The sequence below is a fragment of the Microtus oregoni genome, unplaced genomic scaffold, assembly GCF_018167655.1.
Source record: "Microtus oregoni isolate MIOR12 unplaced genomic scaffold, Mior012 000004F_ref0000308, whole genome shotgun sequence".
Lineage (NCBI taxonomy): Eukaryota > Metazoa > Chordata > Mammalia > Rodentia > Cricetidae > Microtus > Microtus oregoni.
In genome coordinates this window covers 21,982,799-22,007,393 of record NW_024543063.1, presented here as the reverse complement: position 1 = coordinate 22,007,393, position 24,595 = coordinate 21,982,799, and the positions used below count along the sequence as shown (strand labels likewise).

General features: G+C 42.0%; 1 protein-coding gene across 1 annotated transcript in view; it reads right to left on the bottom strand.

Moving 5' to 3' along the window:
* The window catches only part of Col4a3 (collagen type IV alpha 3 chain), a 127,342-nt gene that overhangs the window by 5,909 nt on the left and 96,838 nt on the right, over positions 1-24,595 (bottom strand). Inside the window, exons 33-47 of the mRNA XM_041649675.1 lie at positions 23,826-23,915; positions 23,362-23,496; positions 18,932-19,030; positions 18,033-18,122; positions 17,602-17,741; positions 15,335-15,461; positions 13,342-13,422; positions 12,885-12,983; positions 12,205-12,252; positions 9,388-9,573; positions 9,097-9,227; positions 4,695-4,767; positions 2,493-2,564; positions 2,280-2,405; positions 1,394-1,492 (exon numbers count right to left, since the gene is read on the bottom strand). Of these exons, the coding sequence (XP_041505609.1) occupies positions 1,394-1,492; positions 2,280-2,405; positions 2,493-2,564; positions 4,695-4,767; positions 9,097-9,227; positions 9,388-9,573; positions 12,205-12,252; positions 12,885-12,983; positions 13,342-13,422; positions 15,335-15,461; positions 17,602-17,741; positions 18,033-18,122; positions 18,932-19,030; positions 23,362-23,496; positions 23,826-23,915 (1,596 nt within the window). The remainder of the gene's footprint in view (positions 1-1,393; positions 1,493-2,279; positions 2,406-2,492; positions 2,565-4,694; positions 4,768-9,096; positions 9,228-9,387; positions 9,574-12,204; positions 12,253-12,884; positions 12,984-13,341; positions 13,423-15,334; positions 15,462-17,601; positions 17,742-18,032; positions 18,123-18,931; positions 19,031-23,361; positions 23,497-23,825; positions 23,916-24,595) is intronic.

Sequence of the window (24,595 nt, the reverse complement as noted above, 5' to 3'; positions counted from 1 at the left end):
GTAACCCACAGTTAATATTACAATTAATATTATAGTATCATATTTGAATTGAAGTGCCTAGTCTAGCTGGGAAATCATACATAGAAGTTATGCTTTCATTAATAAAGTCAGTAATCTTAGGCAGTTAGATATTTCAGTATTTTCCAGAGGGGTACTTTGAAACTTTTGCACAAGGTAGACTTAGATACATAGCTTATATTCTAAGTAGAACATTATATTTAAGAGACTTTTTTTTAAACAGAATATACACCTGAGTAACTACTTGCATTCAAAATAGTATAGTTAAGAGGTGACTTTCCTAAATAAGGAAGCAAAGTTGTTCTATTCATGTCAAGGTATCATTTAAAAAACAAACAAACAAGCAAACATGCATTTATGATGTTTACAAAAGACAAAAACCCCAAGTTAGCATGATGTACTTATTGAGAACCAGACCAAGCCAAGGAAACACTAATGTACAAAGCAGGAACATAGCTCCTTCTCTAAACCAGAAACACACTTGACAGAATCAGTAAAAGCCTGGGGCCAGGGCCTTGAGCGCTTTTCCCTGAGACCCTGACCTATGGAAAAGGAACGCAGTTCTTTCTCTAAAACCCAGGATATACCTGGCAGAGCCATATTGATCTGGGGTGAGGACCTTGGGGAAGCTGTGGCTTAGGATCCTGAGAACTAAATTTTTCCCATGCTAAGGAGCTAAGGCTATCAGTCCCAAGGCTGCCCTGTGCTCAATCCCTGATGCCCTTCAGGTATCCTGTGTTCTCCTTGAGTGATATAGGTTGATTAGCTTCCCTCTAGTCCTCCTGTTATAATGATATCTTTTCACCCACACGGTCCCCTTTCTCCCCTGGAAATGGTACATCAGGTGCTGTACTTCTTAACCAGCTTGCCTGGCATAAGACATAGATTATGTAAGACCTCTCTATCCCAAACTTTCCTATCTTCTTGTCTTCTGATCTCCTGGCCCTCCCGCTTAGGATCCTGTCACTGAAGAGCCCCTGCTGGTCCAGGTCACACAGCTCCTGTAAGAAACTATTAGCCAACAGAACACCTGTAGGTAATTAAGGAACAATTTGCCTTTCTGAAAATAGGTTACTAACTAGTGCCTCCTCCGTTCTATTTGTTCATAGCCAAAGATTTACGCTGTGACTAAAAATGAAGAGTACATTTGCTCAAGGCAGAATGGATGGTATAGTCCAGCCATTTGTGACTCTTCTTCCTTCCTAATGAGCAGATGGCACCCTGCCTTTGTTCTAATCTGAACAATAGCACTCACCAGAAGCTCCAGAATGCTCGCTCTTTCTTACAGTCACATGATCACTCACAAGCATAAGTAAGTCTTCTCTGAACCTTGACACAATCCTGCTTCGGAAAGGGAGGCAAGCTGCGTGTTTACCTTGCTGGCCTTTAGAGCCTTTGTTGCCTCTTTCACCAGCTGCTCCTGGAGATCCTGGTTTTCCATCCTTGCCTGGTTTACCTTTTGGTCCACAGGGCCCTAGGCAAAAGGCAGTGTTGTATGACATGCTATCATATTAGAATAAGAGGTCAGGCTGCCACCCATCTGACGAAGCATAGGACTTTTTCAGTATCACCAGCCGTGTTTGACATCCTAGGAAGGCCTTTAGTCCTGAGCAAACATGTCATTGTGCTCACCGACTTCCCAGAATGCCTTAAGAAACTATGAATATATGAAAGTGTGTGCTGCCTTGTGTTGTTTTGTTCAGAATTCACAATGCCCATGGAGTGATCAAACCAATAATACCTTTCTTATCTCTCGTGTGATTCAGACAAACTTAGAAAACAAAAGTCCTGTTCAAAAGTCTTTTCCAATATGCTAATATGTGAGAGGTTAGGTTCAATGTCCAAATCTCAGTATTCTGGAAAGGTTTTGAAGTCATTTTTTCCTAACACCTGGCTATACAAATTATTAGATGCATCCACATATGCAGAATGTGGGTGTAGTTAGGCATTCATTTCAAACCTGAACCCGAGAACTGGCATTTGCCAGAGACAGATATAATACCTTATCAAAACAAAGCAGCCTTTTAAGGAGTGTTTTTTCCCCTACTCTGTACCATGTCCAGAGGCTTGTATAAGGGTCTAAACTCTTTTTTTTTCCCTGCTGATCAAGGGTAAATGAGCCCAGTCCTAAACTGATTGTACAAAACATTGCAGTGTTTGGTGTTTTCTGTGGAGTTCTCTTGTCTGCTTGCCAAATGCTTCACGGATTTTCTTCCTTCACCCATTACTAAGGCTCCAGGTCACTGAGGCCAGTCTCGCACCTGGGATTCCAGGCAGTCCCAGTGACCCAGGATCTCCTTTCATTCCTGGCTGTCCAGGTGGACCGGGTGGCCCTGGGCTTCCCGGAAGGGAGATGATCTTACGTGTACCAGGTTTTCCACGTTCACCTATTAACATAAACACAATGAGAAGATGGCTTCACGAAACTACCGTTCCTTTAGAGAGAACAATACTAGAGAAATAGATATAATTACCAGGTGGTCCTTTCAGCCCAATGGGTCCTGGATGTCCAATTGATCCAAGAAATCCTGGATTACCCTTCTCTCCTAAGGAGGATGAAGAGGAAGAAAGAAACAAAGGGGGGAAAACCTTATATTTTACTAGTCACAGGGGAGTGTTCCTGAGAGTTCACTTTTTGAGTTCAGGAACCAATGGACTATTCAAGTAAGTTATGAGGTCCTATTGAACCCATGTTAAGACCTCCTGATGATCTTTTACGTTTAGTTTTCTATGTTACCTACTTTTTTTTAAATCTTGTTCCAGCTGTACAGATAGCCCAGAGTTCATTATATCAGAAATTCTCATATACATTTAATTAGGTAGCAAAATGGTTAACATTTCACTTCCATTCATAATCTTTTATACAGATAATAAAAGGTGACCAAGAAATATCCATCAATTTGGAGAAATACTCCTTCAAAGACTATTAAGGTGCATAGACATGGACTGGGCATGTAGCCTTTAATCCCAGCACCAGGAAGCTGAGGCAGGTGGGTCTCTGTGAGTGTGACACTAGCTTGGTCTACATAGCAAGTTGCACAACAGTCAATACTACATAGAGAGACCCTGTCTCAAAACAACAGTCAATACTACATAGAGAGACCCTGTCTCAAAACAACAGCATCGCATCTACTTACTTAAGATATTTTAATATTAAATATGATACCAATAGGTGAAATATAGTTTGGTTGGACTTAGGCTGCTGGTCATTAGTCCCAGCACCTGAGAGACAGAAGCAGGAGGACTGACTGCAAGTTTAAGGCTCTCTCAAGAAAGCAAAACAGAGAAAACAAACAAACAAACAAAATAATTAATTACTGCACCAAAAGTTACCTGACAACTACTTTAGAAATTGTCCGTTTACTCTGAGAAATGAAAGAAAGTATGAATGTTTTCTTATGACTATGAGAAGCAACCTAAATATTTTGGTGATGGAACTTTTTTCCAAATAAAGTAGTGAAATCTCATAGTAGATCCAAACCAGGGGTTTGATTCTGAAAGCTAACTGATTGTGTCCCGTGGGAGATATCACAGGGTTGGCTGTAGGAATCTCCTCCTGCTTACCTCTAAATACTTAAAGCATTGAAAGATGCTTCGCTTTAGTGGAGCCTTTATATGCTTTTCCACTGGCCGTGTTTTTTTCTGAAACTTGTGAAGATGATGTCATTAACTTTGCTCAGGAAGGCCTGACTATATTCACCTGACCCACACCCAGTGGGGCACCTCACCAACACTCATAAAGATTCATCGTCAGATAACTGCTCCTTAAAAGTCTGGAATCTGAAGAAACTCTAAAAAGATGTTTTAAAGCCCACCTGGTCCTCGTTTGAACCTAGAAACAGTTCTCCTGCATGGAAACTTGGCCTTGTTCGTGTGGATCCAATTGTTCTTTAGTATTTCTACAGCCTGTGATAAGAGATCCCTGCCCTTACGAAAGTCATACTGGGGGGAGTAGACAGTTAAACAATGAAACAAATTTTAAAAATTTGCATTAGGTTGTAGATACCCCCCACCCCCACTCCTGGGGCTGAATTTCACTGCATAACTTTGGGAGGCCTGGAATCCACAATATAGAGCAGGTTGGCCTTGAATTTCTGGGGATCCTCTTCCTACTGCCTCCCAAGTGCTGAAATTACAAGCATACTTTACTGGCATATCACAGTAAGATTATAATTGTTTGGGTTTCAGTTATAGAGTCCTGATGAAGCTTTGGGGTCAGTCCTTATACTACAAATAAATACATTGCATAAAACACAATCTACATAAAAATTCACTTGACCCACACTAATGGTCTGGTGGCTGCTGTTTTAGATGTTTTTAGCTTTCTAAATTATGAAATTGATTGAAGAGAGCCAAAGTCTTAAAAATAATGCTGTGAATATTGATGTAGTATGCCACCCCTCATCCCAATACATTAAAAAAAACCCAAAGGTAACACTTTCAATTGTCTCTAATTTTCTTATAGTTTTCATTATTATGCTGTAGATTTTATCTCAGCCCTGTGGGTTCAGGTGCTAGTGGAGTGTTCACATTGAAATTCTGTTTGTAGATCCTCACCCCACGGTCCTGTTTGTACCATTCCTCACTGTCTCTTGTGGCCAATGATGTGCAGAGTTACAGATGTGATCTGAGTAGCAGTGACTGTATCTGTAAGAGCAACAGTGTCAAAATAGTACCTTTTATGCCTGGAAATCCAGGGAATCCCGGATCACCTCGGAGACCTGGAAGACCTGGGATACCCGGTGCTCCCTATATTTGAGCAAGGGGAAGGAGCAGAACCACAAAGTTTTAAAAACACAACACTCATAACAGATTATTTTTTAAGCAAAAGATATAACTTTATATTGGATAAGAATAAGGAGAAATTAACAGATATCACTTTTACCTGTCAGTTCAGTATTTTGCCTATCTATAGCTCTTATACTCCTTAGAGTTCTTAGGACTATTTGAAACAACACACACACATGCACACACACACACACACACACATGTGCTCGCACACGCATGCACACACACACGCTCACACACACATGCTCTCTCTCTCACACACACTCTCATACTCGCACACACGAAACACTAACATCCAATGTTAGTGTACACTGTTTTAGCTTTGAATGCATTTAAATGGAACTGCCCTGTATTTCAGGTCATTTCAGGAAGAGTAAACCTGTGATTTTTGTGAACACAATGAGAGCCATTGTTGAACCCAAGTGTCGTTCTGCTAAACTGGCAGTGTTCTAAATTCCTCCTGATGAGGGTGGCAGAGAAGGAAACTGTCTGGAGATGGGAGTGGGGTGGAGAGTAAGGGTAGAGGTTGAGCCTGCTAAGTAGAAGGAGCTCACATTGTTGTGGGAGTAAGAGACACTCAAGGACAGCCCTGAGAGAAGAAAGGGGCAGGGCTTCTGAAAAGAGAAATACTTTAGTTCTACTCCCATTATTCCTAGAAATTGAGATAGAATGCTATTGAAAACAATGAACTTAAAATCGTGAATAAAGTGCCAGGAATAACGCAGGTTGCTTTAGAGTCAGCTGCCTCCAGAGGAAAAAGACAGTAGTCCGTTTGCTGACACAATGTGGTCTGAGATTAAAAGAAGAGAGAGAGGAAAGGGAACCCTGTGCTCAGGGACTCAGGCTTCTGACAACTGCCTGTTCTCTTTAGTAAAATGTAGCTAAGGAGAGTCAGATACCAGGGTCAGCCCTCGGGTGGCAAGGGAGGTCATTCTGTGCAGAGAGGGACTTCTTAAGAGTCTGCTTATCAGGACATCCCTCAAGTTGAATCATTTTCCCTTTGGAAATGACCTTGAAACCATTCAAAGAATTAAGACAAGTCCTCTTTACAGACTGGACTTTCTATCTGCCAGTGTCCCTGGGAGAACTTTAGATGTGATCATCAGATCAATAACGAGACCTTCCAGAGCATCAGAGGGTACATGAGTGACATCTACAGACTGGATGGAGGTGATAATATCTCAGAAAGTAGATTCTAGAAACTAAATAACAAAAGAGATTAAAAGAGTTTTACACAGTTTCTATTAGTATCCATGCCTCAGAACCTCCATATCCACCCCTAGTGTGGGTATTAAAGGCGGGGTGGTGGGTTGGGTCATAGAGTCTGTATATTTATGTGTTCTCTTCACTGTGTCTTTGTGGTCACAGTGGTTGCTACAGAACTCTTAGCTCCTTCTCCAGCACCATGTCTTAACTGCAAGCCACTATGCTTCTTGCCATGATGATAATGAACTTAACTTCTGAAACTGTAAGTCAGTCCCAATTAAATATTTTCCTTTCTAAGAGTTGCAATGGTCATGGTCTCTCTTTACAACAATAAAACTCTAACAAAGACAAGGTGGTTATGAGCTGTCTGATGTGGGTGGTGGGAACTGAAGCCAGGACCCCTGGAAGAACAACAGTTGTTCTTAGCCACTGAGCCATCTGTCCAGCTGTGATGTATTGTGTCTTAGTCTAGTAAATGAGACCTTCATGACCTCTTTTCAGGCCTCTGATCTTTGGTTCAAGGTCAACCCCTGCCTTCAGTTTGTACACATGCACAGTGTCTTTAGGCCTTTTAGCCTTCATCCTTGCCTTTTGGATCCTCCTGGATAACTGGTGTGCATCTTTTCAGACTCAGGCCCTGAGCGCATTTCACAGAGGAAATGACGTGTCCTCCCTGTATTCCTTCAGCTCCTCACCTTTCCACTTAGCGTGCAGTGTGAGAATGACACGCCTCAGTGTCTGCCTCCTTCACGTTAGGATGCTTTGACTGGAACAGGGCAGACACTCCATAATGAGTATTGAACCACAGCTGCCTATCCAACACCTCTTTCTAAGAGACCGAGGAAAACAGAAATGGGCTTACTGAATGGGTCACTAAGAGAATTCGGGAGAGGTGGGAGAGGTTGAGGGAGAGGCTCAGAAATGAGAGGTCTTGGGCTGGAAGCCCAGGAGCTGGCCAGAGAACAGGATGACATCATTGGAGGTAAATGTAAAAGTCCTGTGCTTGCATCTCAAACACCAATGGCACAAAGCTAAACAAGGAAACTGTGGAAGAAACACTGATAGAGGAGAAACTCAAAGTAATAGAATTGGTGTCGTAAAAGATTTACTAGTAGATTTTCTTAGGCGACATTTATCACATAAGGTAGAATTTGGCTGAAGGAATGCTCTCTCTGAACTACACCAAAGAGAAGTTGCTAACCAGGCCTGTTAGAGGTGAGCAAGATTGATGATGCTAGGATGTAAATGTTCACCAAGACTGACCAGATATTAGGCTTTTCACCAAAGAATATGCCTCTAACAGGATGCTCAAGGGGAGGGGCAGCGGGAGTTACAAGTCCAAAAAGTCCCTGGTTCTCTCCTTGAGAAAAGCATAATTTTGTCAGCTGGCCAAGATGAACCTGGGTAACAACTATTTGAAAAAACAGTACAACACTGGTTTGCTTGAAATAATTCTAGCAATATCTTTGCTATAGAAATCTCCCATTTGCCTACATAGCCAGATTTATAGTCTCTGGTCTCTGCTTAAGTTGTTCAAAGTGTAACCTGGAGCCATGACTGGAGAGGTGTTTTTGTATGTAGTTTGTTTCTTCCCTTGTTGTTTTTGGAGTGGGATAGATGATAGCGTATGTGAAATGCATAAGTGTAAGGTGTATATAAACTAGTAAAACCTTCTATTGGAGACAAGCTTCTCTTGGGCCTTAGATAGGGTCGAACACGTGCCAGTAAAAAGCCTTTTCCTTTATTAATTTATAGGTATGTGGAGTGACTTCTCTCTGGGAAGGAAGATTATTTCTACAACAACATTGCAGAAGGTTTGAAGAAATGTCTTGTGAGCCCAGCCGACTCTAAGCTCCGTGTAATTACCAGTGTGGCCATGAGTCAGCTGAGTGGCCATGGGAATTTTAGGTTGAATTCCTAAAATGGTAACGTTTGGGTCAGTGAGACACTTCTTTCTCTTAGCCACTCACTGGGGGACTTAGCTCTTATTTACTCCATGGTTTTTCTACTGCTGGCTTCATTTTTTAAAGGATCTTACTGTTGAGCTGGGGTATATTCAGGGTAGAAGAAAGGCTGATGAACAACAAAACATTCTCTCAGCTCTTTCATCATTTTATTTTAAAAGTAAAAATATACCTGTCATAGCTCGGTTCTTTAAAAAAAAACTTAGCTGGCATATAGACAAAAGGTATGATATAAGATCTAAAGTGTCATGCAAACATAAGCCACAGTTATTATTTGGTGAACTTTATAAGGACATTATTTATTTGTAGATAATTCGGTAGAGCAGAGAAAAGCAAACTTGGGTAGTGATGTGTGCTTGGAATTGTTGCCCAGTAGGACACAGAAGAAGTTATTACAAATCTCCTAGAACCAGGTATAAAATAATAGGAAGACATGGAAATTACATTCAAACATTGGTGCTATGTGGTGGGTATAAAATGGACATATTTATAGGCTAGCAAAGGTTATTTAGAAAGCAAATGAATATGGTACCATCAAAAATGGTACCCATCTTGAGGCAGCTGTCAACCACCAGGTGTTTAATTTTTTTCCCTGAGTTTAAATAAGCAAGTGTCAGAGGTTTATGCCCTGTAGATCCATGAGTTAAAGGCCTTTTGTAGAGGTGAAATCTTTGCAGCCCTTAAAATTTTTTGATTTCCTGGCCTCTGTGGGATCTTGAATGCATCACAGCACAGATGTGTCATCACAGCACAGATGTGTCATCACAGCACAGATGTGTCATCACCGCACAGATGTGTCATCACAGCACAGATGTGTCATCACAGCACAGATGTGTCATCACAGCACCACACAGATGTGTCATCACAGCACCACACAGATGTGTCATCACAGACCACACAGATGTGTCATCACAGACCACACAGATGTGTCATCACAGACCACACAGATGTGTCATCAGTAGTGAATATCTGGTATTCCGGGTGCAGCTGATCATGCACAACAGTTCACCAGAGTTAATAGGTCATGAAGAGTGGACAGGTATGACCAGTACTGAGATATACAATATGGCTGCAGTATAACAACAGTAAGTCACAAGTGTTAATAACATTACACACTCACCGGGTGCCCTGGTGGGCCCATGTCGCCTACAGTTCCAGGTAGACCTTTGGGGCCAGGTAGGCCCATAAATCCTTTGTCACCTTTTATGCCTTTTACGATAAGTCCTGGAGGTCCAGGGGGACCTGGCTTTCCTGGATTCACAAAGAGCCCATTAGAGTTGCCAGTAAGAGATTCAGGAGAGTGGGTCATGAGAGTCAGGGATAGGAGAAAAGTGAAGAAAATGAAACGAGACAAGAAGCTCTGAGGTAATATGAGGAAGACAACCTCTGATGTCAAATGTGACTTTCATACCTGGACTTCCTCTTAGGCCAGGAAGACCTCTGTTTCCTTTTGGGCCAGGGACAATTGCCCCAGGTAGACCTGGTGGTCCTGGGAGTCCACTGATGCCTGGGGGTCCTTGAGGTCCAACATCTCCCATGGTCCCCTTCCTGCCAGGGAGGCCAGGCAAGCCTGGAGCTCCCTTGTCGCCTTTGACACCTGCAAAAGAAAAAGGCTCGGTTGGGTTTATAGTGTGTGGTTAGCTTCAGTAATATAGGCACTTTCTTTGAAAATGTTTAAATTCATAATTTATTTGCCTTTTTAGAAAAGAGGCTGAAGAACAAAATTGTAGGTCTTCCTTGGCCTAGGCGTTGATCTAGGAAAAATCACTATACAATTACTAATCTTTGTTGTCTTATTTTATTTGGTGTGTGTGTGTGTGTGTGTGTGTGTGTGTGTGTGTGTGTGTTTCATGCTCCTGTGTCTTATTTTAATGAAAATTCTCTCTCAGTGAACTTAGAGATCACTGATTTGTCTGGAGTAACTGACTACCAGATTCCAGGGATCTGCATGTCTCAGCCTTCTGAAGTGCTGGTATTTCAGATCCTGCATGCTTCATGCTGACTGAGCCATCTCCCACTCTCTCATTGCTTAATTTTAAAGTCAAAATACACCTGTCATAGCTCAGTTCTTAAAAAGATACATTTAGTTAACATGGAGACAAAAGGCACGATATAAGATCTAAGCTGTCATGCAGACGTAAGCCACACTCATTATTTGGTGAATCTTTAGAGCAACATTATTTATTTATAGATAATTCAGTAGAGCAGAGAAAAGTGAAATGTCAGGGTAGTGATGTGTACTTGGAATTGTTAGACACAGAGAAGTTATACTCCTGCTCAGTTTCCTGAATAAATCTTCCCCATAGCCATGATACTGCATCCAGGAGGGATAAACATAGCAAGAGATGTGAAAGACGACCCCAGAAAGGTCACAGCTTAGTACCAGGTATTATTTACCATCTCAGCAAACCTTCAAAAACTCTGCCTTGACATTCCTGGATCAAAGATGTAGTAGAGATTGAAAACAACCTCTCCTTTTTCCATCTCTGTTTTTCTTAAAATTAAGAAATGACTTATGTATTTTATTTTTTTGTGTATGGGTGATTTGCCTGCATGTGTGTATGTGCTCCATGTGTGTGTCTAGTGTCCAGAGAGGCCAGAAGAGGGCGTCAGATCCCCTGGAACTCGAGTTGTATTGGTTGTGAGCCATTATGTGCATGCTAGGAACTGAACCCATGTCCTTACAATAACGGCAAGTGCTCTTAACATCTAAGCCATCTCTCCAGTTCCCTCTGTGGTATTCTTGAGAGGAAATGCATGACTCTGGAAGTGAGGGTGAGGCCGGTGACTGGAGGAAAGTCGTGGGCAGAGCACTGTTGGAGAGTAAAGACCTGGGGTGATAAAGGAAATGAAACTGGTGGATGCTAAGCTGTCGTCTGTTGTGTGTCCACAGCCTTTAGTCTATGGTGCCTGTAGTTTATGCTGTGGGAGAAGGCGGTCAGAAGACTTCAGTTGTCTGTGCTCCGCAGTGACCTCACACACTCATATTATGGATTTTCTATTACATTTTTTGTTGAAATGATTCCTTATTGTCTAATATGAGTTCTTTTAAGCATATTGGAGAATAAACTAATTAAGCCAATTCCCATACTCCAAGTTTCAACGAACTCTTCATGTTTTGTTATCCCAGAAGTATTGAGGCACGTGATCATTTACATGACTGGACTATCTGTTATTTTTAATTTAAAGCTTTTATTTGTTTTTTTTTTGTCTAAGGTGTGATTTTTTTTGAAATTTTATTTGCAGTCGAATCCAAAGTAATGCAAATACATTTCCTCCCAGTTTTGAGCTTAGCCTAACAATATGAACAGAAACGTTTCCTTTGCCTACAACTCTACTACAAGACATTGGGAGAGGGAAAGGCCCTATGCTCGTCAGAGTTGGAAGGCTCTGGAAGGTGCATGAATACTGAGATTGACCAAAAGGACAATCAAGTCATTAAGAAATAAGGGGAAAGGAGCAGCTCCTGTCTCCACTCCAACTGCAGCCCAGTCCAGTTCCACATCAACCTGTCCTTTGCGGGTTCTCATGACATCATTCGTTATGAATAAAGTGTAGTAGATGCTTGAAACACTCCTATAGACAAGGCTGATAAAGACCACTCAAAGGTACAGACGATCTGCTGTCTCTCTTGGCTTCTTTCTCTATAAGATGGAAAAGAGATCAAAGAGTCTGTTTCTCTTATGACATTAGCCTGAGAAAGGCATGCCTGCAGTTGGTAAAAAAAAAAAAAAAAAAAAAAAAAAAAACATAGACTTTGAGGAACATGTTAGATAAGTCGTCATGTCTCAGGTGTTGAGAGAGGTACAGCGTAGCCCTTGACAAACCATAGCATGAACCCCAAGCTCAGTGCAGGGGCTGGAATCAAAGTGGGAAGGGGCAGCACTACCACTGTGTCTCAACATAGGATGCTCAGAGGGAAACCAGCTCCCCCTGCATCCTTTTAGGAGTCAATTCATTGAAACAACCAACTAACAACAACAGCAAAACAAAGATATACAAATTCTTTTTATCTTTACAAACTTTCACAGAGGGGAGATCCCCAAAGCCAAGTCACAGCTTTGGATTCCTTCCTTCGTTGTGATAATAAACAGTTTTAATTGACTACTAAGACCTTAAATACTTAATGCCACCATGAGGGCATCTTTCACTTGCCAAGTTACATTGTCTGGTAAATCAAAAACAGAGAACTAGATTCAGTTAAGATCAGGGAAGAAGAAGTGCCTACCTGGAACACCAGGGCTCCCTTTTGGGCCTGGATGGGCCCCCAGCAAGCCTGGAAGAGGTAATTTGGGTATATCAACATTCAATTCATCTTAGTACATCATATATATGAAGGAAGTACAATTGGTGCATGCTGAGAATGTGTTAGAGACCATCCATTCTACCAGCGAACAATGGTTTGAGTCACGTGGAATTAAAATGTTATTAATAAACCAGTGGATCAAATGTTAAAAGTAAGGGCCAGTGAGGTAGCTCTGTGGGTGAGGGCTCATGCCTCTCAGACTAACGACCTAGAATCAACCCCCTAGGACCCTTGTAGGGTAGGGATAGAATCAGCTCCTGTGGTTCATCCTGATTTCCACATGGCACAGCATGAATGAACCCTTGCACATACACGTATGCACACAAAGTAAATAAATGTTGGGTTTTGTTTTTATTTTTGTTTTCGTTTCCTGAGACAGGGTTTCTCTGTGTAACAGTCCTGGAACTAGCCCTTGTAGACCAGGCCTGAAGCTCACAGAGACCCTCCTATCTCTATCTCCTGAGTGCTAAAAGACATGCACCACTACCACCAGGCTGTTTTTCTTTTTCTTTTTTTCTTTTCTTCTTTCTTTCTCTCTCTCTCTCTCTCTCTCTCTCTCTCTTTCTCTCTCTCTCTCTCTCCCCCTCTTGCAGAAGCTGTACCTGTTTCTCCCTTTTCTCCGGGTGGACCAGGAATTCCGTCGCGGCCCTGGCTACCTCTCATACCCATTGGTCCAGGAGGTCCTAGGAATCCTGGAGGGCCTGAAACAAACAGAAATCCAAACCACATCATGTTTTTCAATGACGTGGTTTGGATTGGCCTCTTTCCTTCTATGGCCTACGGTGAATGCCGGGGAGATAGGTGGAAAGTGCTCAAAGGTACTGAGTTTTCAGAACCGTTGTTTGCGGAACTGCATAAAATTAAAAAAAAATATATGCCCAAATTAATACTCTCATGAGATGACCACATGGTATTTTATACTGGTAGATATGTTGATTAAAAAGGCGGTGTTTTCAACCCCACTGTTCTGAATCCTATGGGAGCGGTTAGACAGTCTAACCTCAAGAAGGAAGTGTGTTTTCTTCAGGCAAAGGGACAGAATAAGTTTTAAAATGAAACCTGGAGGGCCAGTGCTTCCTGGAAGGCCTGGGAAGCCCTTCTTTCCTTTAGGACCCAAATCACCACCAGGACCCGGATTCCCTGCAGATCCAGAGAAAGGGCAGAGAAAAAGAACGTTGAGATGTGAGTAGTAGTTCCCTCAGCCACTGAAACAGCCAGTTCCTCCCATCAGCCATGCTCGGGCAGCCCTCACAGACATTCCTGCCAGGTCACCTCAGACATTTCTCCTGGGAAATCACATAGGTGTCATCCCCTTCATATGTTGAAGTCCCGACACCCAACACCTCACAATGCCATTGTATTTAGCAATACGGTTGTTAAAAATTGGGGCTGACAAGATGGCTCAGTGGGTAGTGGTGCTTGTGGCCAAGTCTGACAACCTGAGTTTGACCCCAGATACAATGTTCAGCATCTGATGTGCTGCTAAGATCAGGAGCCAACTTCCAAGCTATTGAACGCCTCAGTGTTGGAAAATGTCAGTTAAATGCTATCTTTATGTAAGTCTGCAGTTGTACCCAAATAGTTCAGCAAGTTTTTTGTTTGTTTTTCAGGTTAATTAAATAATTTTTTTCTTCCCACTTTTCCTTCCTCCTCCCAGGGCTGGAAATTGAACCTAAGACCTTACATACGTGAGACAAATGCTGCACTACTGAGCTTCATCTCTAGCTGAGCAATGGATTTTAATAAAACAAAATTAAAACCTGCTATAAGGTAGCATGGACATCAATGTCTAAGCCAGATCTAGGCCAGGCAAAAAATATTTAAAATAACACTACAGGTGGAATTATATTTTCCCCAAATTTATACATCAAAGTCCTAACCTCCAGTACCACAGAATGCCATTGTGTTTCATAATATGGTTGTTAAAAATTGGGGCTGGCAATATAACTAAATGGGTAGTGACGCTTGCAGCCAAGCCTGACAACCCGAGTTCGATCCCCGGGATCCACATGATGGAAGGGATGCACTGATTCCCACAAGTTCCTATCCAAGTTGTCCTCTGACCTCTACATGCATCCTGCAGCATACACATACCACACTCACATGCAATAAATAAATAAATAATGCAATTTTAAAAAAGCTAAACAAAAGTGAGGATTGCAGCCCAACACTTGTGGCATCTTTGTAAGAGATTAGGATGAAAACAAAAGGGGGGGGGGGGCAAAAAATGGTGGCTCTAGCCACACCCCAAGGTCTCACAAGAATGAGCCTTACCAGCATTTTGGTCTTAGAGTTCTGGCTTCCAGACTGTGAGCAAACAGGCTTCTGTTAAGCTACCCAGTCTATGCATGCATTACAAGTCCTGCTAGCTATGTTATTCTAATCTAAGACTGTGCGGGAATCATATCATTTCAGGCTTCTTGGCTGAATTTTTTGAGACAGAACTTCAGATGTTTTGATTACAAGAGCAGGTGTTTAGGTTCTGGTCCCCTTAACAGTAAAATGAGGCTGCTTCTGATTAATTCACAATTTTTAGTGCAGTAGAATTTGAAGTTAAAAGTTGAATCAAAACAGTTATAGTATGTATGTACACGGAAGCTGTTCATTCCTTCCTGGTCACCCAGACCGGAAATAATCACACAAAAACTATATTAATTGCAACACTGTTTATCCTATTAGCTCAGGTTTCTTATTAACTAACTCTTACATCTTGAATTAGCCCATTTCTATTAATCTATGTATTGCCACTAGGCTGTGGCTTATGGTTCCCGGCATATTTCTCCTTCGGCAGCTACATAGTGTCTCCCTGACTCCGCCTTCTTTCCTCCTTTATCTGATTGGAATTCCCACCTTACTCTATTCTGCCCTGCTGTAGGCCCAGAGCAGCTTCTTTACTAACCAATGGTCATAAAACATATTCACAGCATTTACAGGGGAACCCCACATCACTATACATCAAAAGTAGCTTTCTGTTTACAGAAATGGTGCTAAAAGGTAAGGGGCATCCTATCCTCACCGTTTCTACCTTTCCAAACTGTAAAACAGGGCTCACCTGGGTGGCCAGGACTTCCAGGACTCCCAGGGGCTCCATCAGGTCCAGCAAGTCCCGATTGTCCAGGTGGCCCAGGTGGGCCTCTCTCTCCTTTTTTTCCTTTGTCACCTGGCAATCCTGGATCGCCCTTAAATTCAGTTAAACACGTTTAAAGTTATCATATAAGCAGGACATGTGGTTAGAAGTAAGTAAGTTATTCATTTAGCAGGCCCTGCTGAGTGTCTGCTACAGGCCAGGACCCTGAATGTATGGGACTAGGTTAGCTGCACATTTTGTGAGGGCCAATGCAAAATGCAAGTGTTGCTCTCCCTCTTTTTAAAGACACTGAGAGGGTTTCAAAAGAGCAATAGTAGGACTTTTAACCAAGATGGGGTCCTGGACAGCACGCGGTCTATGTGACGACAGACTGCCCATATATGATGCATACAGCCCCTGCCTTCATGGACCACAGAGGCCAGCTGGGAGTTAGGTATAAAAAATTCACACAAGTAGGAAATTACAGAAACTGTGCCAACTGAAAGGGAGTAGGAAACAGGCTAAGCAGAGAGGTGTCTTGCGGATACAGTGCTTAAAGGCACATGTATGCATATCGCATGTTTAAAAACATCCTTTCATGGATGTACTATTCATTACGCCTGTTTCTCAGATTGATGATACTGCAGAACATGCACGGCTGACGGTGGCTTACAAAGTTTCCATCCTGCTGACTGGAATGTATTATCTTCTTACTGCAACCCCCTAACCTGCTAAAAACCAGCCTGAGGCCAACGGAGAACACTGCAGGTTCCATGTGGTTGTTACCTGCAAAACTCTGAGCCTAGACAGAGCTGGTAGAGAGCCGAACAAGAATCCAACCAAATAGGACTGCTCTTGGAGAAAATACCCCAGTGGAAGGCATCTCCCTGGTTTTCTGAAAACCAGTTAAAATCAGGGGGAAAATTGTGCTCCAAATAATGAGAGTTCCTTTTCTTGAGTCTTTGTCTTGCCTAAAAACTTCCTTCTCGTTTTGACAATGACTACTGCAGATGATGGAAATAATAACAGCAATGGTTCTTCATTGCTGCCTTGAGACAGGGTCTCATGTGGCTGTCTGAGGCTGGCCTCCAAGTTGTGTGGTCAATGGTGACCTTCACCACTGTTCATCCTGTCTCCGTCTCCCAAGGACTGGAATTGCAGGTATGAGAGAAAGGGCTAATCTCCTGGACCAATAGAGATGACTTCTGAGAGCTTTATGTTCTGAGTGCTTTAACCCTTGAACAGCTGACAAAAGACATCTGTTTCCTTTACAAACACATGCACTCAAGGACTCAATGTCCAATTCACCAGATTAGTGGGTCCCTCGGGATGCTGTAGATTTCCCCAGGGAGGAGCAGAGTCCCATGTTTAGAAGCTCTGCTCACTGGAATGTCTGTAATGACTCTGTACTGTGCATCTCTGCTTCTTAGTGTTAAGTGCAGAAAGAAAGACTGGATGGAAATAAACCTAAAAGAGCAACCAAGCCGCACTCAAGCGTCCAGTTGCTGCCACACATACAGTGTTTTATTAGCCAGCCTCAGTCTGGTGGAACACAAGCCCTGAGAAGGATCACTGCAACAAGGCAACAGACTTCTGTGCAATGACGTGAAAACATTTCAAGATCTGCAACTACAAGGATACATACATACAGGCATCTTAGGGTCTTGTTTACCTTTTAATGATGTTGTATTGTTATTTTAGTCTATGCCTTTTATTATATATTAATAAGACAAAGAATTTTGCATGTCAAATGTAAAAGTTCTGCATGAAAAGAAAAGCAAGAACAAAAATTTTATATGAGATAAAGCCACAGTTTGTAACTGGAGGAAAGAAACCCTGCCCTATCAGTTTCTGTGTGCCGTTCATCACTGCCCCCTACTGGGAGCACACTTAAACTGCAGGGATGGAGAAATTTCCCAAATTCAGAGCATGAGACAGCCTTAGCTTCAAAATAGGAATATGTTAAAAAAAAAAAATCATAACTGCCGATTGTATAGAAATCTCTTGTTTTCTCTTCTGCCCACACTGAATCTTGTCATTTAATCCCAGCACTCAGGAGGAAGAGGCAGATGGATCTCTGTGAATTCAAGGCCAGCCTGATCTACAAGAGCTAGTTCTAGGACAGACTCCAAAGCTTCATAGAAACCCTGTCTCAAAAACAAAACAAAACAAACAAAAACAAAAGCAAAAAAAAAAAACCAAAAAGGACCTCCACTTTTGCCAAAATGTAACTATTTCAGTGGTCTATATACCTTTGGACCCTGTGGTCCTGGCCTTGCACCTTCTGAATGACCTTGTTCCCCCTTATCTCCTTGGGGACCACGACTCCCTGGAAGGCCTGGTCTTCCAGCTAGACCTGGTAGTCCCAAAGTTCCTTTTCTCCCTTTAGGGCCTGAAATGAGAACAGATGCAGGTAAAACAAGTGAAGGAAGAATCTTAAAGTATCCCATGTATCCTAAGCATTAAGAAGATGTTTTTCACAATTCTGAGCTATATAATGTATGATTATTATAGAACATACAGAGATTCTTATCACTCATATCTAGTCCTTTGTCTAAAAGCAACACTTAGTAACATAAACTTTCTATTAAATGAACAAAACAAAACAATCGGAAACACAGCATGTCTACAGTGTGACTTGTCATGAGCTCAGTGGCTCATAATAGCAGGATCATAGTGTTACCTGGCACACCCATGTTCCCCATGCTTCCCGGCATGCCGCCTGGCCCTGGTCCTCCAGGATTTCCACTGCGTCCCACGTCTCCTCTAGGGCCTTGAGAATAAACAGAGTCACTTACGACCCAGCTCCTGGGCTCAGCACACATCTTCTGCTCGCATGAGTGGACAAGTACAGAATTTTCTATTAAATGAAAAACTAGAACAATCCAAGACATAGAACAGTCTACAGTTCTGACTTGTGAGCTCAAGGGCTTGTCATAACAGGATGATAGATTAGCTGGTGCTCCATGGAATAGATAAGCACAAAACACCTAGGCTAGCTGGCTAAGCTCGCTGCCCTTTCTCCTTCAGCTAGGGCTCCCCCTAGGTCTGGAGACTCAGAATGTGGAAAACTGGATTTAGCCCTGCTTAGAGCCGTCCTAGGACCAACGTCAGCAGAGGCTCCTCTGAGCGACCACACAGCAGTATCTCTCTGGCAGCAAACGAAGGGCAATTGCTGTCTAAGTCATCTTGCTATTGGGGTTACTGGGAGTAGGAGAGTAGTTTAATAGCTTAAAATTACTTCGCAGTTTACAAAAGGAAGATGCAAAAGTGAAAATGACTAGAGCATTAATTAATGTTTGTTGCTGACACATTAAAAATAAAACTTTGAGGGTAAAAATGGAACCACATGTGAGTTATATTTTAGGCAGTAGATGCCAGATACCAAACACCTTCTTTTTGGTTTAATTTAGATAGATGCTAGCTACCAAACCCTTTCTTTTTTGTTTAATTTAGAGCAACTTTCTCCTGGAACACTTTCAGGGTAGAGTTTATGTTTAGCCAAAGTCTAGAAGTATGTTCATTACAGTTCAGTCTAGGAAAGCTTAGAGAATGATGTTTTTATTGAAGAGTTAGCCTTACCTGGAGGGCCTGGAGGCCCAGGCAGTCCCTCAAAGCCTTTCAGACCTGGTAACCCTGGAATGCCTCTGTCTCCTTTTTCACCTGGATTTCCTACAAATCCTAGAGTTAAAGAGCAAATTTTAAAGACATGTGTCAGTTGTAAAGCATTTGTCTAAAATTCATGAGGCCCTGGGTTTCACCCGGTGAGAAACAAACTTGAAGCATCTCAGACTCACTCTCATCCTGGTCTAAACCGATAGGCTATTGACTAATGCAACATCACACATTTATCAAGAGCATGGGGAAGCGTGGGCTCCTGGCTTTTTTGTCTGCTTGTTTTTTTAAGAGGAGCCGAATACACTAAGATGTAGGAAGTATTAGCGTAGCGTCTGCCTTGAGACAGTTCTCCACCATCGATGGCAACTGTCATCATGAGATGCATTGAAGTGATGTTTAAAAGGTTGGAGTGTAGCTCAGTAGTAGGTCCCTTCCCTAATAATATGATGAGGCACTGGGTTCAATCCCTAATGCTATAAACAACAATAAGATATTTTAAGATTTAGTAGCCAAAATACCTCTTCATTTTTTAAAGTCAAACAGTATACTGCCAATTCTTATATAAACAATTCTATCCTCAGTACATTTATTAAGCTTTACGAGGCATTGTGTAGGTCAAAGACCCTGATGAGACTCATACTGTCACTCAGCAGTAGCACTGAACGTAGTCTCGCATGGCTAGGAAGATCACTAACGTTCCAGGACACCCTTTAGTCCCTAAAACTCGACTTTGATTGATTTATTCCCCTGCTTATTTTTGTCCACAGATACTCTTTTATCAGCAATCCATTACGAACTTCCTCAACTGCATGGAACATTCTACAGCCTCTCCTTGGCCTGGCTTTGTGCCTTTTCCCGCATATACACTTACATCCTTGTGGATTTAGTGTCTAATTAACAGACAAGTCTGGTGCTGTTTGCTGGAAATAAACATAAGTCACGTTCTTCTTGCCATGTTTTCAGTGCTTAATTGAGGAGACAGCCAAGCAATAGGCAATTGCTGCACAGTGAGATACGTTCTGTAACGCAGCTGGGCACTATAGACAAAAGGGAGGCTTCTGTTTTGTGGCTCAGCCTTGAAGACACGAAGCTAATTGGATGAAGAAAGTGTGGGATGAGACAGGGTTTCCAGACTAGATAATAGCCTGTGCACAGAAAGGAGTGGTGAAGGGGTGAGGTTGTCTCCTCCTTCGGTTTTCCGTTGATCATCATCTAAGAATGTGTGCTGTTCAATGCCTGTGTTTGCTCTCGCCTGCAGGCTTGATTTCTATTTATTCATCCATGCAAACGCTTATTTTAGATTTCACTCAGTATCACTGCATGTCTCTCTGTGTAGTTGTGCGCGGGTGTTTATAATGAACCTGTGTGGGTGTGATTGTGTTACTGCCTGTGTCTGGAGGGCAGGGTCTTTCTTTCAGTCTTTGTGTGGTTCTTCTCTGAGGTCTTTAGGTTGACATGGCAAATGCTTTCAGCACTGGAGTTATCTTGAAGGCCCTGGCTTGATTTTAGATGGCTAGAGACCAAAGGATGGTTTGTAAAACTGTAACAGTATAACAATGTAAATTATTAGAGGGGTTATAAGAACAAACAAAGTCAAAGAAAGTGTACAATATAGCCCTCATGAGGCCCACAAAGCCAAAGATTTACTACTTGGATTGAAACAGGGTTGAGGTTCCACTAATGTTTATTTCCCCCAACTAAACTCTAAGTTTCACTGTGACCAGGAAGCTGTACCTATGTATTCAGAATATAATAAAATGCCTAACACAGAAACATTAAAAAGTAATATAGACTTGGCCTGTTTCTGGAGGCAAGATTTGTACACAGCATAAGGAGGTTGAGTTCTTTCTAATGCTCATTATTTTTAATTTCACATATGAATACAATGTTTCTAGATATTATACACCACTCCTTCTCCCTTACTTCAACAACTACTGGATACACTCCTCCCTCCATACCCCTCTCCCGCTTCCTTTTCTTTCTCCTCCTCCTCCTCCTCCTCCTCCTCCTCCTCCTCCTCCTCCTCCTCCTCCTCCTCTTCTTCCTTCTTCTAAAATAACCCCTTGGGTCCAATTAGTATTCCCCATGTATGTATAGGTCTTGGCTACATCCCCTGGAACATGGGTAAGCTATCATGGGCCACACCATTGAAACAAAACAAAACAAAAAACAACTGGCCCCCTGTCTTGATATTGCTAATTTGATACAACCTAGAGTCACTTGGGAAGGGAGAAGCTCAACTGAAGAATTGCCTTGATGGGATTGGTCTGTGGCCATGTCTGTCAGACATCGTGGTTGAGGTGGGAGGGCAGAGCTTTTCATGGGTAATAAACACCATCTCTAGATATTTTGTTCTGCGTTATATAAGAAAAATAAATGAGCACGCCAGAGAGGAGCCAGTAACCATCATTCCTCCATGGCTTCTGCTTGGTTTCTTCTTGAGTTCCTGCCCTAACTTCCCTTAATGTTGGATTGTGACCTGGAAGTGTAAGCAAAGTAAGACATTTCCTCCCCATATTGCCTTTGGTCAGAGCAAGTTAGAACATTCTCCTTCTTCCAGGGACCACCAGCTGCCAGAAGGTCTTCAGCTAGCAGTGGAAGCCTCAGAAAGCCTTGGAGCCAACAGTTACTTGCTTGTCTGAATCACACTCACAAAAACTTTTTTTTTTTTTGGAGGCTCCCCTGGCTATTGCATTTGCTGAGTTTTCTGCTTCCCTCATCTCTCCAGTGTCTGTGGTCCAGACATGGCAGCACACCCAAAGAAGGACAGGTATGACCACTGGAACCAGCTGCTGCTTCTCACAGTAACACTGGAGAAACACACTGGATAAGGGACTTGACCTCTCAAGTCCTATGTGAGAAATGAGATTAGCAATGGCCGCCTGATTTCTCAACCACATATGATCTTTCTCCACCAGATCCACCTCCTTGGCTTACCATGAGATTGAGTCGATATCTATCAAACCTACTGTAGTACATGAACATGATATGTAGGCCTTGGCTAAAAAGTATAATATTTCTCATTTATGCCTTACATTGTTCATGGTTTTTTGTAGATATGTCTATTTCCCATGCAGGTTTCTCAAAGTAATACAACCACCACTGATTTGTATCTTCTATGTCTCCTCCACATCTGGAGTGGATATCTCTGTGTTTAAAATTCACATTTAAAAAAAGGAGGTTTGTCCTGACACACCAGTACCCAAGAGGTTTACATCAGGAGAATCTTGAGTTTGAGACCAGCCTGGACACATAATGAGTTCAGGGTCACATGGACTATATAATGCAGTCCTGTCTCAAAAACAGATTTTTAAAAAGTTGATTGTGCAGATATTAGAGAGGCTTAGATAATATGTTCCCTTTTGCTGTTCTTGAATCTGTGATCCTCAGCTATATGCTGAAAATGCTGTGACAACCTACACCTTCACCACTCTGCTTAAATAAATAACAACCACTTCCTAGTTTTCCTTTCTCAAAAATAATTTGGTCACCTGACTGACTCTTTTAAGAAGAAAACAATATTGTTTACCTTACTAAAATGACTTTCATAAGACTATTTTCATGCAAGAATGTAAATTTACTTTGAGCAGATTCCCCTGCAGATCCTAGTCTACCTCCTTTTTTAATCCCCTGCTCCCATCAGCCCTCTCGGTTTCCTTAGGCAGCTTTGCATATAGTTTCTCATTCCATGAGCACTATGTGATAGCGTGGATCCGCACATGAGAGAAACATACGGCATTTGTCTGAATCTGAATGCACTTAATGTAGTTCTTGTTGGTCACTTCCATTTTCCTGCAAATGTCCTCACTTTGTTTTTCTTCATGCTTCTGAAAAGAATTGCACTGTGCACATACACCGCTTTCTCTGTGTCCCTCCCTGTGTTAAAGGGCTCCTAGATTGCTTTCAACATGTGATGCTCTGAACATTGCTGTGTAAGTTTCATAGAAATAGATGTCATATTTACATAGACTTCTTAAAAATCTGGGCTTTGAGGTATCTGATTAAAAAAATCAGCTAGTGGGGGCTGGAGAGATGGCTCAGCGGTTAAGAACATTGCCTGCTCTTCCAAAGGTCCCGAGTTCAATTCCCAGCAGCCACATGGTGGCTCACAACCATCTGAAATGAGATCTGGTGCCCTCTTCTGGCCTGCAGGCAGACACACAGACAGAACATTGTATACATAATAAATAAATAAATATTTTAAAAAAATCAGCTAGTATCCATTTAAAAACAGCAGACCAGAATGCAAAAATAAAAGTGAATGCATTCAATGAACGACATAGTATTGTTCATGCTCAGCCTCAACACCGTCCTCACTTGTCAGCTAAAGAGGTTTGCTCAGATAGTTCTGTAGCCCCCAAATCAGCCGACTCTTAACATAGAAAGTTCTTTACCTTTGAGTCCCGGTTCTCCTTTTTCCCCCTTTAAATGTGGAATTTGGGGAGATGCAGGATTTCCCTTCTCTCCTCGTTCACCTTTGGCTCCCGGGCGTCCTCTTTCCCCCTTTATTCCTGGGATTCCAAGGCTACCTGACAGACAAAAGTGACCACATCAGGTCCTTCGTTCATAAGCACTGCATTAGAAATCAGCATTTAGCAGAGCGCATGATAAAATAGAAGTGTGAACGGTGCTAAGAAGTTGATAGTATTTCTGAACACACAGCCTTAAGCATAATGGTGCTGGTGTAGTGTGCAGGGTGAAAATCAGCTCCATGCCAATGGGAGAAGGGAACACAGAAAACCCAAATATGTTCTTCCCTCACAACTATTTTCTTAAAGAACAAATGTCATTTATTTTGCAACTAAGTAGATAAGCACTGTCAATACCTCATGCCACCGAGAAAGACACCAGCACTGACCTCTCTGCCCCCGTGAACCTGGTTTCCCAGGAGACCCCGGAGGACCAGTGGTTCCAGGATAACCCATCATCCCAAGCTCTCCTTTCTCGCCTGTGGGGACAAATTAACACAAAATGCTCCATGATGTATAAACTATAAAAAAACAAAATATTCCAGAAAACAAAATATTATAGACAGAGAAGTTGGGAGAGAGTGATTTTTGTAAATAGGAAAATATCCAAGTTTGGGTAAGAGATGGGTCAACGTCTTTTAAAACTTGGGTCTGTATATCATTGTAGCAAATCACACCAGAATTGACAACAGTGTTTCCTGAGCTTCCGGTGCATCAGCCGTATTACTTCCTTCTCTACACCTCTCATTTTGTTCCTTCATAGTACCTAGTGAAATTAGTTTTTTTCATTGTTTTGAAAAGTAGTTTACTAAGTGATAAAGTTTTATTCTGATGTTTTCATTTATGTATTTCATAATACTTTGTTCTTATTCATCCTAAAGTTGGTTTTTAAATGTAGTTCTTATTGCTCTCCTACTATGGGAGATGTGAACTAGAATAGAGTTGGTACACAAGAGAAGCCCAATAATAGGAACTGAAGCATAATGCGTCAGTTAGGCCATTATCGTGGTCTCTTTGGAGAGGAGACCAGTGATGTCCTTATGTCTCAAGGAAGCAGAATGTTCTTTACAAATGAAAGAAGAATTAAACAACCACAAATTCAAAGGAATTAGGAAGATATAACGTGAATAGTCTTGTGACCACACTGTAGATGACTTAG